The 15,074-nt window shown below is 32.5% G+C and overlaps 1 protein-coding gene across 1 annotated transcript; it reads left to right on the plus strand.

Moving 5' to 3' along the window:
• The first annotated feature begins 1,785 nt into the window (after nucleotides 1–1,785).
• Nucleotides 1,786–13,398, plus strand: LOC143200054 (uncharacterized). The gene is made up of 16 exons (XM_076410310.1): nucleotides 1,786–2,340; nucleotides 2,397–2,623; nucleotides 2,676–2,940; nucleotides 2,989–3,209; nucleotides 3,277–3,472; nucleotides 3,539–3,839; nucleotides 3,900–4,072; nucleotides 4,133–4,243; nucleotides 4,297–4,442; nucleotides 4,503–4,740; nucleotides 5,078–5,264; nucleotides 5,322–8,030; nucleotides 8,482–8,875; nucleotides 8,928–9,153; nucleotides 9,207–9,764; nucleotides 12,272–13,398. The coding sequence occupies exons 1-16, from the start codon at nucleotides 1,981–1,983 to the stop codon at nucleotides 12,608–12,610; spliced, it is 6,651 nt and encodes a 2,216-aa protein (XP_076266425.1). The 5' UTR covers nucleotides 1,786–1,980; the 3' UTR covers nucleotides 12,611–13,398.
• The last annotated feature ends 1,676 nt before the right edge of the window (nucleotides 13,399–15,074 follow it).

Here is a 15,074-nt window from a genome sequence, read left to right on the forward strand (position 1 = left end):
ACTCTTAGTATGCATTCTATATGTTTCATAGCTGTCAGAACCTTAACTAATTAGTTAAGACTACTCTTACCACTGATTAGATCTGATAAGATTTTTTTAATCTAAAGCATAGCTTTCAAGGTCGCTGGAACTAAATTAATACATTTCATTTCAAGGTTGCTTTTCAAGTATTTTGTTGTTTTGGAAAACTATCGCCGTTAATATCTTAAACAATATTTATAACAGAATAAAAAATAGAGAGCATAGAAGAGGAACTGTCATATAAAGATGGAACAAAGTTTAGGCATCAATTGTCACCAGAGGGCGTGTCAGTCTTTCAAATCAGGAAATTTGAAAACGAATTTCGTTAAAATATATTTTGTTTAAGTATTATTACCATCTGAATGAAATATTTAGAATATAAATTTTAAAATAATTTCTAATATTATAATACTTATACTTAACAGATATGAAAAATGTTTCATTAGCACGTTAATATCGTTTGAAACGGGGATTTTTTTTAATTGAATTTGACTTTAATTGAAAATTGATTAAATGTTTTTCCATTCCTACAGTAACGATTCTGGGTAAAAACTGATTTTCTGTTTATATATTTTTCATGAAAAAATCATAATTTCTCAATAAAAGTTAATTTTAAATAATTAAAAAATACCATTAGCCTAAAGCAAATTAATTGAAAAAGACACATTGATAGGTTGACACCCTAACACCGAACTTTTCATGCCTTAAAAGTGACTTGAGCGATTCTACACCTCATTGGCCCCAATAATATAGTAAATATTAAATAACATGTAGTAAAGCTTTTAATATCCGATACACAATTAATAAATATATTCAGTGGCAGCTATTAAATATAAATGAATAATTAATATTAACTGTAAGTGTACTATTGCAAAACAATATAAACTTTTGTTCGTACAATGTCTCGCCTTTCCTTTTCTACTCCAAGCGCATAGATTGTTTTTTGCTAATCTCGTCTTGTGCCTTTATGTAATTTAATACAGCTGACTGATTTTATGTTCAATGTTATCTAGTTTAAATGTAAATAAACATGTCAATAAATATTTTCTTACCATTTTTGAGGAAATCGTTATGAAATTGGTGAAAGTTGATACTGTATTGTTAAACGTGGTTTTCTATTATATTGTTTATTATATTGTAATTAAATATTATATGTACATTAAATTAATATTGGCAACTGGTAATATTGTTTAATATATATATATATATATATATATATATATATATATATATATATATATATATATATATATATATATAATATATTTTTATGAATATATATGAATCATATTAATACATTTCTGACGAAACGGTGAAGGTACATATATTTCATAGTGATATTTGATGGAAAATGATTTTATTATGTATTAATATAAATATCATAAAATTCATAATATTAATATAAATATTATATTATTAATATATTCCAAAAAAAGTACAGTATGTAGTACTTGATTTTTATAAACGACATGCAGAAACTGGGTAAATTATGCAACAATAGGCACTCATTAAATACTTCCCCACAAAGATGATAAAGATGAATTTTCATTACGTCTCCCATAATTTTATATTTAAGAACTTATATTTATATTATTTTAATGACATTTGCTTTTGCATTATCGTAAAATAAACCATTGTATTTATATTATTGTTAATATATCATTAATATTAAAATACTGACACTAACTGTAACAATATACATATTTCCGGCAGATGTCGCCGGTAATAGATTTTTTAGTTTCAATAAACCAATTATGTCTGTCATTTTTGACAGTAGCCTATAATTCCCGCGCGTTGCGAATGCTAAGAGATGTTTATATTTGTACAAATAACACGTTTGCATTTTGTTTTAATTTTAAAATAATCTACCTCCCTTGAGTATTTTTCGTAAAGAGTGTTTATATCTGATGTTATACCGGCAACCATAGTGTGTTGTTTATTTTTAGAGTAAGATCTAATATGGGAGATCAAATTTTAAGTGATTTAGATACAGTTTTGAAGAAACTCGACAAAAATAATACAACAAGCAAGATGATGAGCTTATCAGAGTATAATAACGAATTAAAGGTTCTGAAGATTAATCTTGATATTAATGGAAAGGATAAGTTGGCTCTTCAGACACTAAAATCGTTGATTGATAAAAATATACACAGTATCCAAAAGGATGTCATTAGCATTTTGGAAGGAGGCATTGATAAGAGACTGAAAAATAGTATTATAGATAGCATAGCTAAGTATTTAATGAATCTAATTACAACTAAAAACTTCACGGATCTGGTCAGTCTATATACAGTATGGAAATCATATAATATAGAGAAGGTAACAATAACATAAATAATAATAATTTGTATCATTTAAATAATTATATATTTTAGTTCAAAGAAATGTTAGCAGGCTTAGCTGATTTAAGCAATCCATCTAACTGTACATGTATAAGTTCTGTAGAATTTTTACTAGATTACATGTTGCCTGAAATAACCAATTACAAGGATAATAACTTACGACAGCCTCTTGTTGAATTAACTACCTTATACACAGATGCTTTCCCAATCTCAGATTTAAAGCCTGATGAATTTAAAAGTTTTTTAATAAAATTGCCTGGGTAATTATATCATATTACATTTCTTGTTTTAATATATGCAATTTATTTGTAGTTTCTTTAGATCTATAGAGGGTCTTCAAGAAACAAGAATCGATATTTGGAGGGATATATTCCACATCTTATTAAAATATATAGATCACAAATTGTCAAATGCTGAAGTTCAGGAGGTATTCAAAAATGCATCAAGCGACTGGAATGTGGTTAGGAATGAATTGGGTAATAATCTCAATGACGAATGTCTAAAATATATGAGCGATGGTAATGTAGCAGACTTAACTAAGGTTTATTGTGAATGGAGTAATTTAGATTATCAAAAGGTTAGTTACAGATTTGTTTTTTAATTTTTTATAACCAATTTTATTTAGTTTGTAGATAATTTAACAGAACTCTGCCATGGTGCAGTGTCTAAAATAAAGTGTAAATGTTTCATATTTGATAAACTCATACCAGAAATGATGTCAGTCTCAAACACACATGATAGGTTGAAAATTTCCTATATTGATCTTGGTCTTGTTTTTGCCTCGGTTTTCCCAATTGCATCGTTAGATGATACAGAATATCATAAATTGTTAACAAATGTTAATGAGTAAGTACTATTACATTCAATTTAATTTTGACTTAATTGAATTTTTCTAAATATGTTGTTTTTTTAGATATATCAAAAATATAGCTGATTTAAGAGATAAACAGTTTGAATGCTGGGAGAAGTTGTGGATGTTTTTGGTGAGACTTCTAGGAAAAAAGCTTCATCATTCAATGTCTTTGATAAATCGACTGTTGCGTGTGGTTGAACATGCCTTTAGGAACTCATGTTATGAACAAAGATTGAAAGGATATGACTGTTGGAAGGTATAGCTGAATAATAAACTTACACTGACACACACTAACGTTGATAAACAATGATATTCATTCTAGGAGTTAATTGACAATGTTAGTCTGGATGCCCATCATTTAAGTAGCGAGAAGCAGATAAGATTACTTTTAACACCACTGAGAGCAAAATTTTCAAGACAAGAACTTGTAATTTGTAAGCGATTTGATGTGTTTATTTACCTGATTGAAAAATTGCAAGCTAAAAGTTTTCTTGTGCTCAAAGAATTCTTAGAATTTTGTTTTGGTGAAGTTAGTGAGGATACTGATCCTAATAAAGCTGGCCAAGGTAAAAGCTTTCCAGGGTTGTGGTTGAGAAGTGCTAAAGTTCTAATAGGGCTCTTGGGTAATGTTATATTAGTAGATATCGAAGACACTACTTCTAATGGATATATTTTTCTAATAGGACATTCCCATGGAGAAAATGAAAATTGTTTGGACACATCTAGTGAAATTGTTTTAAAATCACCAGTAGTAAATTCCAGTAATATTTCCACTTATTGTACAACAATTATTAATTCTGTTATCGAATGCTGTATTCTTCTAAAGGACATTGAGTTAAACCGTCAAAGAGAAATAGTAAGTTCTTTCTGAATCTCATTATATCGATTCTGGAATGTTAAAATATTTTTATTTTAGATTATGAAGTGTCTCTGTAAAACACTTACCACGTTAATTCTTAATCCAGATATTGCTAATAAAGAAAAGTGCATGGAAGCTTTAGCTAAATCATTGAGTAAGCTTATAAAGGTTCGTAATATCATATTTGTATGTATAACATTTTATAAATTTATCGATTTTAGGATGAAGATTCATATAAAAATTCCATTGCAGTAATGATATTTAAAAGTTTAATATGTGTTGGTCCCGAAAATATTACCCTTCTTGCTTCTCACAATTTAAACAACATTCTACAGATATTATTTACAATTCCCCTGGCCACCGAAAAGTTAGTATCCATGATTAAATTAATAATATACCGGTAGTTTTTTAATCCATTTTGTTTCAGTTATGTACAAGTCGAAAAGTTTCGCATCTTGTTATCGAACGTGGAGAAAAACGAGAGGATCAATCATGACAAGGCCATCTTGGATTGTTTTTCTAAATTTAAAACTTGCGATGTGAACGTTCACCTCGTCGTGCCATTTTGGTTACAGTTGGCTGTGGAACTGGATCAATTTCTGCAAGAAAATATACTGGACTATTTACTTTGGCCAGTTATATATTTACATCAGATTAGTGAAGAGGTAAGTCCACGTATCTCTATTAAATTAAATATTTTCGCTGAAAGTGAACCAAATGTAAAAAGGCAGTAGAAGAACTTTAATTCATTTTCAATAAACAATATTTTTTTTTGAAATATAAAATATTTGCATTTTTTAGTGAATAATTTTATATACTAATAAGACAACTTATATTTACGGATTTGTAAATTTTTTGTGGATGGATTTCCATGCCCTTTTTAACATCTCTACAATAATCTACTCAAACTTTTAACATAATATAAGTAAAAGACGAGTAAAAGTTTCTTTTATAATACCAAAATGACCTAATTCATTAAAGAAATATGAAATTATATTTCAGAACCAAAAAGTCTTAGTATATGACAATTACAAAGAAGTTGTTTCTACATTTGTGGAAAGACATGCAGAATTACATCTCGCACTAATCAAAGGACTTGATAAGTGCTTAAGAAATAATCCACGTTTATTGAGAAATATTCTCACGATAATAGGTTTGTTCTCTCTGAAATCAGCGAATAAAGAAACAAGTAAGTCTTTCCATTTTACATTATTTGTGGTTAATATTAACAATTTTAATGTTTTAGTATGTGGAACTTTGGATCTTATCATACATATATTAAATACACCTTTTGTGGGCGATAACAGTTTAAAATTAGAAAAAGTTGAATCTTATTTGAAAGAATATTATGAAACGAATGTTGATAAATTGCAAGAGTCCGACGTAGTCAAGAAACTCTGTTCTTGTGTGGAGCACTTGTTAAAATCAAAATGTTATGGCATTTTGGATGTTTTAACAAAATCAGTATCGAACCTTCCCGACAGTATAAAAGCCAGCTATGCAAAATTTTTCTCATTAGATTTATTAACAGATATATTTGAAAAAGAATCTCAGTCGGAAGCCTCAAAAAAAGGTCTCAAGTTTACAGATTTGCTGAAGAACCTAAAGCACACTGATTCTAAAAAGGACATAAAGATGTATATGCCGGTTGGTGGAAGGTCAGCAAAAATTGCCGATCTAGTTAAACAAATTCCAGCTAGTCCCGTGAAAGAGAGCAAACTTTCAACGTTGAGGCTGTTCGGAAAAGATATTGGAACCATGTCGCCTTTAAACGTTAAAGGCAGTAAGATGAAAGAATCTAACAGTAATACTCCTAGCAAATTCGTATCTCCCAGCGCGACCATTAAAAAACCAAAGAAATCATTTCCTATCGATGATGAGAGCAGCAGTAAATTTGTTTTAATTGATTCTGAAGTGAAAATTAAACCTGATACGCTTACTGAACATCAGAAGGAGTCTTTAAAGAAACGTCCTGTTATACCTGCTTTATATCAGGACTTATCTCAGAGTCAATCTTTAGATATGCACCCTAGTAAAAATGACGTAGAATCAGTGAAAGCTGAGGGTGATAATTGTGCCGAAGTAAGAGAAGCGGATAGTAAGTTGTTAAATGAAAACGATCGAGAAGATTCTTTGGACAGCAATGACAGCAGTAAAAGTACAAAAAGAGAGAAGGAATTAAAAAAACTTGTAATGGACATTGTAGGCGCCGAGAAGTTTGTATCGGCTCCCTCAAGAAGATCTCGAAGGGAGAAAAAACTTGATGAAGATCAAGAAAATCAAGTCAACACTGACTCATTAGAATTAAACAATCAAAAAGTTGTTACCATACCAATAGAAAAATTAGATGACAGTATCAGTCAAAGTTCAGTTATAAAATTGGCAGATGTTGATAAAATAACAAACAGCCCAAAGAGAAAACGTCGTAAAACTTTACCGAAGCGAAAAAGTTCACTTAATAATGATAGTACTAATGAAACCGAAGTGCCGGAAGACGACAAAGTAATTACTGGTTCATTAACACGAGACAATTCAGAGGATGACAAAGAGTCAACACATATTTCAGTTGAAGAATCCAGTGTATCAGATCAACATCCATCAGTATCTGATTTAAATCTCGACAAAGAGCCTGTGCCCAGAGGGGAGGCTAAGACTGTTCAAATTACCCTTAATAGTGACACTAAAAGAAAACCAGGGCGCCCTCCAAAAGCTGCTGAAGGAAAAATAAAACAGGTACAGGATGTTCCGCCCCCTGTACCTCCTGTTCGAAAATCATTAAGGAAAACCATACCACCAAAGAAGTTAATTGATATAGATGCACATAACTCTGAAAATGAGACAGAGAATGCGCCAAGTGATGTAAAAATAACAGATAACCAAAACAACAATGAGAAACTTAAAAAGAGAAGATCGAGGAGTAACTCAAAAAGTACCACAATAGATGAGAAGAATATCATAAAGAAAGGTAAAAAACGTAAAAGAAACGATGAGAGCGAATCAGATGATTGCATCGAAAGTTCACAGGATTCATCTTTACATAGTAGTGCAAATACTAGCGTGTTAAGGAAATCTCTAAACATCAAAATTAACGTGAACAATATGACGAGCGGTTATGTACAATCTCAAGACGACAGTATAACAGAGAAGAAAAGTAAAAAGAAACCAGAAAAAAGCGGCGAAACGAAATGCGAATCAAAGCAAAATCCTAGTCATAGTGAGGAACTGTTTCAGTCCATTGAAGAGTCACCAGAACACAAGTCCATCGAAAATAACAAGAAGCGCAAATCAAAATCGCCCAAAAATATTTCAGATAAATTAGAATCCAAAAAAAAGATTTCTACTACTCCCCAACAAATTGTTTTAAAACATATAAGTGAAGCCATCGAGGAGGTTGTTAATGGTTCCAACTGCAGTACTCCTGTGAAATCTCTTGGAAATGATTTAAAAGGCACAACACAAGCTTCCCCACAAGAAGTCGTCGAAACGACTCAGAATCAGGACACGCAAACACAAGATGGCCAAACAGAAGACGACACCCAAACTCAAAATACAGAATCTGTAAACTGTGATATCATTGACATTCATATAAATGTGGATCTTCCTAAAAAGCCAGTGCTAACTGATGCGGATAAGGCGATCGCTATGATGGATACTGCATCATTGGCGTTGGAATCTTCCGAAGAATATAAGCAAGACCATTTCAATAATATTAGTGGCATTGACAATATCGATCCTAAGATTCCTGTTCATGATGAAGATAAAACTTTAACCAATAGTAACGTAGAGAAACTCAATGTGATTAATGAAGATAACTTGGAGTGTACTGCCAATGCTGAAACTGAGAGTATTATAGCTGAAACTAAGAGTATTGTAGCTGAAACTGAGAGTATTGTAGCTGAAATAACTGTATCCAATGTAGGTGAAACTGATCTTGAAACTCTGGATAAAAGTGCAGGTATGTATGAATATATAATATTTAAGTGTTGATTACTTTCGATATTAATATATAAACTTGGGGAACAAGTAGTTTCGGTTTTTCGCTTTACGACTTTCAGTCGCATATCTCTAATAACACTAATTCAGTGAAGCAATAATTTTAAAAAACGATCAGAATTAATCGAGAGGAACGCCGAAGATTAAACGAGATTGGCTGTATCAAACTTTATCAGTCCGACTACCATTTATTCCGGTCTCCGCAAAACTCTGTTAATGGTGTAAAAAATCGCCCAGTTTTTTACGCCCATAGATCTGTGAAGCTTGACAAAACTATGATTTTACAAGAAAGGCGACATCGTCCTCGAAACAGGTCATCAATCAAAAATGGAAAACACGAAAATAAACCTGAATTACTTTTCTCCAGCCCGTTATTTATAAGAAGCGAAAGTAATCTGTCGTAAATGTTTCAGAACTCGACGATACGAACATACCATCGTCACCAGTGACTGGGGAGACGCCAAATCGAACTTCTGAGCTGCTCAACAACACCCTCGATATTTCACCTATTGCTTTAAAACAAATTTCAAAGGATGTTTTGTCCGACGACGATGAATTCATCGAGGAAGCTCAACCTAGACTGGTACCGGTCGCTCTGAAATTCGACAATGAAGAAGGCGAACACGAGGATAAAATAAAATCGCCAGAAAAGGCGGACGATGCTCCAAATAAAAACACCAGCGACCCAGAAAAAGATAGCAAGGTTGAAGTTGATAAGCAGTGTTGTGACAAGGATGATGTGATCACCGTAAATAATCCTGTTATAGAGCGATCAAAATTTCTGACTTCCATTAATAGCCCAATTAAGTAAGTACTATACGTTTTACCTTGATTATTTTGTGAAAATATGGTGTTTCAGTCGAAGAAGATTTCTGAAAACAATGTCACCTTCGGTTTCAAGAATCAAGAAACTAATGTCCAAAGTGAAGAGGCCGTCAGACAGTGACGATGCGATGGCAACTGTGAGCCAAGAAGACATCTTAACATTTTCAAGAGAGGTGCCCAGTCCGTTAGCGTTACCAAGAAGTAGTATTTTAAAAAGGAAATATTCGGAAACCGAAGAAAGTCTTTCACCTTGTGCAAAGGTGAGATTCTATTCCATCATATTAAAACAATAATAACACACGATACTTTTTAGCGTAAACGTGTAAACTTTAGTGATCCCTGCACAACATCGAGGAAGGTATTTATTAAAGATGATAATAGTGATAAATCACTTTTTGAAATGAGCACCGAGGAGGACATCGACAATCAATTTATGAAGATTATGAACGGCGATATGAATTCGATTAGCCCACTCGTCGGTCTAGAAATCAATACGATAGAATATGACCGACCGATATACCCGAATTTAGTCGATTGTTATGTCGATATAATAGTCGTGGCGAAGAAATTAACAGGACCAATGTTCATAAAAACCCTTTTGACTAAACTGAAAAACAAGGGTATCAAAACAATCGGAGATTTGGCTAAGATGACCGAATCGGAAATATCTAAGCTTCCATTCAAAGCTCCAGCTGTAGCTAACGTGTATAAAGTATTAAATAAATATTATATGAAGAATTACAAAGTGGCGGAAGAGGAATTGCTGGAGACATTTGATATAAGTGAGCATGACAAAAGCTTTGATGAGAGTATTGAAACAGTTGATGCAAAGAGTAGTTTGACCACAGTTCTAGAGAATGCTCAAGCTGAGGTAAGTCTTTAACTTTATTTAGGTTTAACCAGAATTACTTGAACATGGGGAACAAAAATGAAGTATTTCTTTTAATTTTTGTATATATTAATGCTTTATTTTACAAAAGTTCAGGAAGTTCAACATACTGAGCAACCTGTTTTACCTTTACCTCAACAGCCTTACTCAGCCACCCCTTCGGGTAGAGGCTCATTGTCGAGATTCAAAAATAAATGTTTGAAGTGTATGTTGGTCGTTTAATACAGTCGCGGTCATGTATAAGTTACTCATTCTAGACTAGTCAAGAGAATTTTCAGATATGTCTATCCAAAAAAGTTTTGTACATACGTCGTCTAAATTTGTGCCGTCAAAACGTCACAGTGTTGCCGTATCAACTCCGAGTTTTAGTTCAGTTCGGCATTGACATACAACAAAATTCTAAATCAAATATGTCCATAATGCATATTTTATGAATGGACTTAAAACTACAATTAAGTACACAGTTATAATAGTTTGTAGGTTAGGGTTGTGCTTGATTATATTTACATTGAACTCTTTTCCATACCACCTATGAGTTAGAGTTTTAGGCGCATTTGTAGTTGTATCTCCTGGAGGCCTGTTTCACCTAATTAACAATTATATATCCAAGTAATATATTTTACTTTCATTAGAGAGCATATTTACCTTTTACACTTAGTTACACTGCATTTCTCCTTTGTTTGTTCTGTTAATATCTGTATACATATTAACTAAGAAAAAAACTAGATCTACTAGACCACTGCATTCTCCTTAATGCATTTTCTATATCGGCAAAACAATTACTATTATTTCTCTCTTGGCAAAATTTTAATCATATATATATATATATATATATATATATATATATATATATATATATATATATCGTATGATTCCTGCAGAATCTGGAAATATATGTTGTTCACGTCCATATAGTGCAATATAGGGAAAAACAGAACTTCTGCAGCGCCCACCGTGGACAAGGATCTCGCTGCCATTATTTTCGAAAAAGTACGAACCAGAGGCACTGCACTCGCCAAAAAACCTGTCCAAATAGTAACTTTTAGTGAATGCTAGTCGTCCAAAATTCATTAAAAACTATTTTGCAATTATTCGCAAAGTCGCGAAAAGACATGACAAGGATTTGAATTGACTGCCTAGCGTTTTTCTTCACATTTTTACGGATATGATATTAATCAAACCAATCGTTTCGCATTTGGCTATCAAACGTTGAAGTTACTTTAATTTGTCGATTCTTCATTATATAACAAAATCTGTATGTTCTTATCGCGACTATCAACCGTGAAGAATTCGGTAGCAATAATTTTTTTATTAATTACATCTTACATTAGATATGCTTAGTTCAATCTTAATTTACAAATTAATTTATTAGTACTGAACTATTGTCCTTGCATTAATATACAAGCAAGGCGAGTACGGGTTTAATACAGCAGTATGTATTTCCCAAAATTAAAATAAAACTAATCTACTTAAGCTAAAGTTAAGAATACACTTATACACTAAAGAAGTTCTTGTGGTTTGGTACGCTTCAATCTTCTGATTTTCTGCATGTTGTCCGGTAGCTGCATGGCATCCACGTTGCTGTGTATCCAGTTCCATCTCCATATTAATTTGATATCGAGGTCATCGGGCAGCTCTGAACTCTAGAACTTTGTTTTGGGTGCATTGGATTACTAGTTGGTTTGATGTTTTAGTGAAACTCTATAGGTCCAAATTGGCTTCATGGTTGACTGATAAACCAATCCCTTTGATTTTAGGCAAGTTGAAAGTATCTTCCGACTAACCAGTACAGTTGCTTGACTTTGAGTCTAATCTGTTGTGCTTTTTGTCTCACATGATATTTCCAATATAACCTACCATCGAGATATATTCCGAGGTATTTAGCTAAATCGGCTTGAGGAATCGGGCCTCCGTCAGATGATATAATTAGGTTTTTGTCATTTTGCCGCAACGCAAAATTAACATGAACAGATAACATTGGAGCTATTAAGCTGTATTTTTCTAGTCTCTAATCCATTTTACAGATCTTGTTGACCGCTACTTGCACTTTTTCTACAGCCTTAGACAGAGATACACATTTTGCCATAATAACTGTGTGTGTTGTTGGGATATCAGTAGTATAGAGCAGATATACGAGTGATACCAAGACACTACTCTTTCGAATTCATTCATGCGAAACTCTAAATTTCCTTTCGAAAAGATATTATTCCAGCAGTTGACAGTAATTCCGCGGTAGAAGTTTGCTCATTTTGTGGATTAATTCCAAATGCCATACCCGGTCAAAAGCTTGTGAGACGTCCAGGAGTTCTATTAAATATTGTTTTGTCTACAACATTTCTGCTTTTGTGTCTTCTAGCTTTTCGTTTTTCTTTTATCAATTCCCTCATTTCGGGTAATTTACCTCTATTTTGATTTCGCTCTTGATGTCGGGGGTAGCAATCAATATATTATAAAAGCAATAACTGAAAAACCTTTTTTATTTATTCCAGGGACTATCTACAAAGGACATTTGCGATGTTGTGTTTCCCATGTTAAGTCGAGACGATTTAATTGTCTATGCACAATCTCATTTTAATATGGTTACCAAAGATGATGGAGAACTGAAAGCAAACGCTAATGAGCCTCGTCCGGGCAGTAGTAAGGAAATCCTGGACACGCAACCATCTCCACCGGCGAACCCATTGGAGCCATTAATAGAACAACTAAGTTCTGCAACCCCAGATGAAATAGTACAGATGTATAGTTTAATAGCTGACAAATTGGCGATGGTATCTCCGAACAAGCTGATTGATATGGCAATAAAAACATTGCAGAAGATTCCGTTGTAGGAATAATGAATAAGTTACCTTCCTTATGTTATTTTCAGGACTTTTGTTTTTTAACACACTTAATGGCTGTTTAGATTTCATTTAATGCTACCGTCAAATGTAAAAAAATCTTATTGCTAGCTTGACTAATGTGTAATTTCGCTATGATATATTTGGACATCATAGGGCTGTGAGTTGTTCCCAAACAAATTGATAGTAAACTTAGGCACGACTTCTGGTAGCGTAGCTATAAGTATGTTTAAAAAATATGTATATAGCATGGCTTGTAACACTTCCTACCTACCCTTTAAACCTGTATCATTTTGCAAATATTTTGTGGTGTTTCAGTAAATTAAACAGTCATTAATATGATTCTATTTTAAACACAAGAGCTATATGGTAAAGATGTATATTTTAGTATTAGTGTATGTTAATCTGTAGTTTATATTGGTATTTTTCAGCGGAACGCGTGTTCCCTATTTTAATTCTTCATGCAGCTCTCATTAATCTCAGTGTAATTTTCATGTTCCATTAATTTCACCGATTCTATAAAGAAATCATAGAATGAAAGAATATAAGGTTTTATATAACGTTTATGTCTTAATTATTATTGCACATTGTTCTAGGACTTACGTTGCAAATTTAAAATAATCAAGACTGTTTTGTTGTGTTGCTTTTTAGGAAAAATTAATTTATTTAATTAGTTTTTTTATTTGTTAAAACATTAAAAAATTTACTCGACTCTATATAGTCCCGGTATTTTCATTACGATAATCCATTAATTGCAATAAAATTATATAGGTATTAAATTGGCGTTTTATTATAGAACCGTTTCGGTAAGGAATAACATTATTAAGTTCCTCAAGTGCGCGAATGTTGAAACATTTGATCGAATTAACTGGCACAGTGATCATGCCAACGAGTTTTAAATTTATGTTTAATATTGTCCATAGGAAAGAGTTTTAGAATCCAACAAAGAGTAATCAGGTTGGATTAAAAAAGTGTGACCTCTTCACTTTGTAGTCTTAACGCAGTTGACCATTTTTTTATGGTTTGAAATCCAGGTAGAACAGTATATTCAGTCGAGATAATCCATAGTGGGTTAAAAAAGATACAGAAGCAACTGAGATAATAAACATCTGAATCTGAATTAAAGTAAGAGACTAAGGAGTGGTAGTTCGATTGTAAATCGAATTAGTGTCAGGGGATGCAATTTTGTCCGATTCTGGTCTTTTCTAGCCTATGCCTTTCCTTTAATCTGAATCTATTACATTGAAAGTTAAATACTACTCTAAATTATTGATTTAAGTTTGCTTGTCTAACGTGAATTGCTTTAAGAACAACCTACCTCTAGCTTTTGTTATATTGATGGGAATGAACTTAATGCGAAGTATGGAGATGCTGCTTATTTTTTTATTAAAGAATCCAAGTTTGCGGTAAATGACGAGTTTTATCCTAAGGTCTGGTTTCTATATTTATTTTTAAGATAAACTTTTATTGAAAACCCAGCTTCACATTTATAAGTTTTTTGTGACAAAAGGCATTAAAAACGTTATTGCTTGATGAGCTAATTTTGTGTATTTGAGACATTAGACATCATTGAGACATCAGTCAATCTAAAGTTGCAAGACGCTTTTTATAAAATATGATGGTCTGGGTTTTCAGGGGGTTGATTTATAACTTCCAGAATTTGAGCCACTTGATCGCATGATCGAGCTGCTTCTGTAAACGTTCTTGAAATGTAACTTCGAACCTGGAGGCCATGAAGAAAGCAGTATCGTCAGCGTAAAACGCGACGTCAATGTGCTCGTTTCTCGGCAGATTTAAAATTAAAATGTTAAATTAGGCTGAAGCCAGGAGGAAACCTGGAGATACGCCAGCATCGATTTACTTTCGACTGAAAAGTATTTTCCTGATCTTGACCTGGAAAGATCGCTCCGATAGGTAGGACTTGATGAGAGCCGTTAGGTCGGTAAGAGACTAAGGAGTGGTAGTTTGATTGTAAATCGAATTATTGTCAGGGGATGCAATTTTGTCCGATTCTGGTCTTTTCTAGCCTATGCCTTTCCTTTAATCTGAATCTATTACATTGAAAGTTAAATACTACTCTAAATTATTGAGTTAAGTTTGCTTGTCTAACGAGAATTGCTTTAAGAACAACCTACCTCTAGCTTTTGTTATATTTATGGTAGTGAACTTAATGCGAAGTATGGAGATGCTGCTTATTTTTTTACTAAAGAATCCAAGTTTGCGGTAAATGACGAGTTTTATCCTAAGGTCTGGTTTCTATATTTATTTTTAAGATAAACTTTTATTGAAAACCCAGCTTCACATTTATAAGTTTTTTGTGACAAAAGGCATTAAAAACGTTATTGCTTGATGAGCTAATTTTGTGTATTTGAGACATTAGACATCATTGAGACATCAGTCAATCTAAAGTTGCAAGACGCTTTTTATAAAATATGATGGTCTGGGTTTTCAGGGG

This window comes from Rhynchophorus ferrugineus, unplaced genomic scaffold (genome assembly GCF_030347505.1).
Source record: "Rhynchophorus ferrugineus isolate W39M unplaced genomic scaffold, kcgeb_rfMv2 rfM7, whole genome shotgun sequence".
NCBI classification, from domain to species: domain Eukaryota; kingdom Metazoa; phylum Arthropoda; class Insecta; order Coleoptera; family Curculionidae; genus Rhynchophorus; species Rhynchophorus ferrugineus.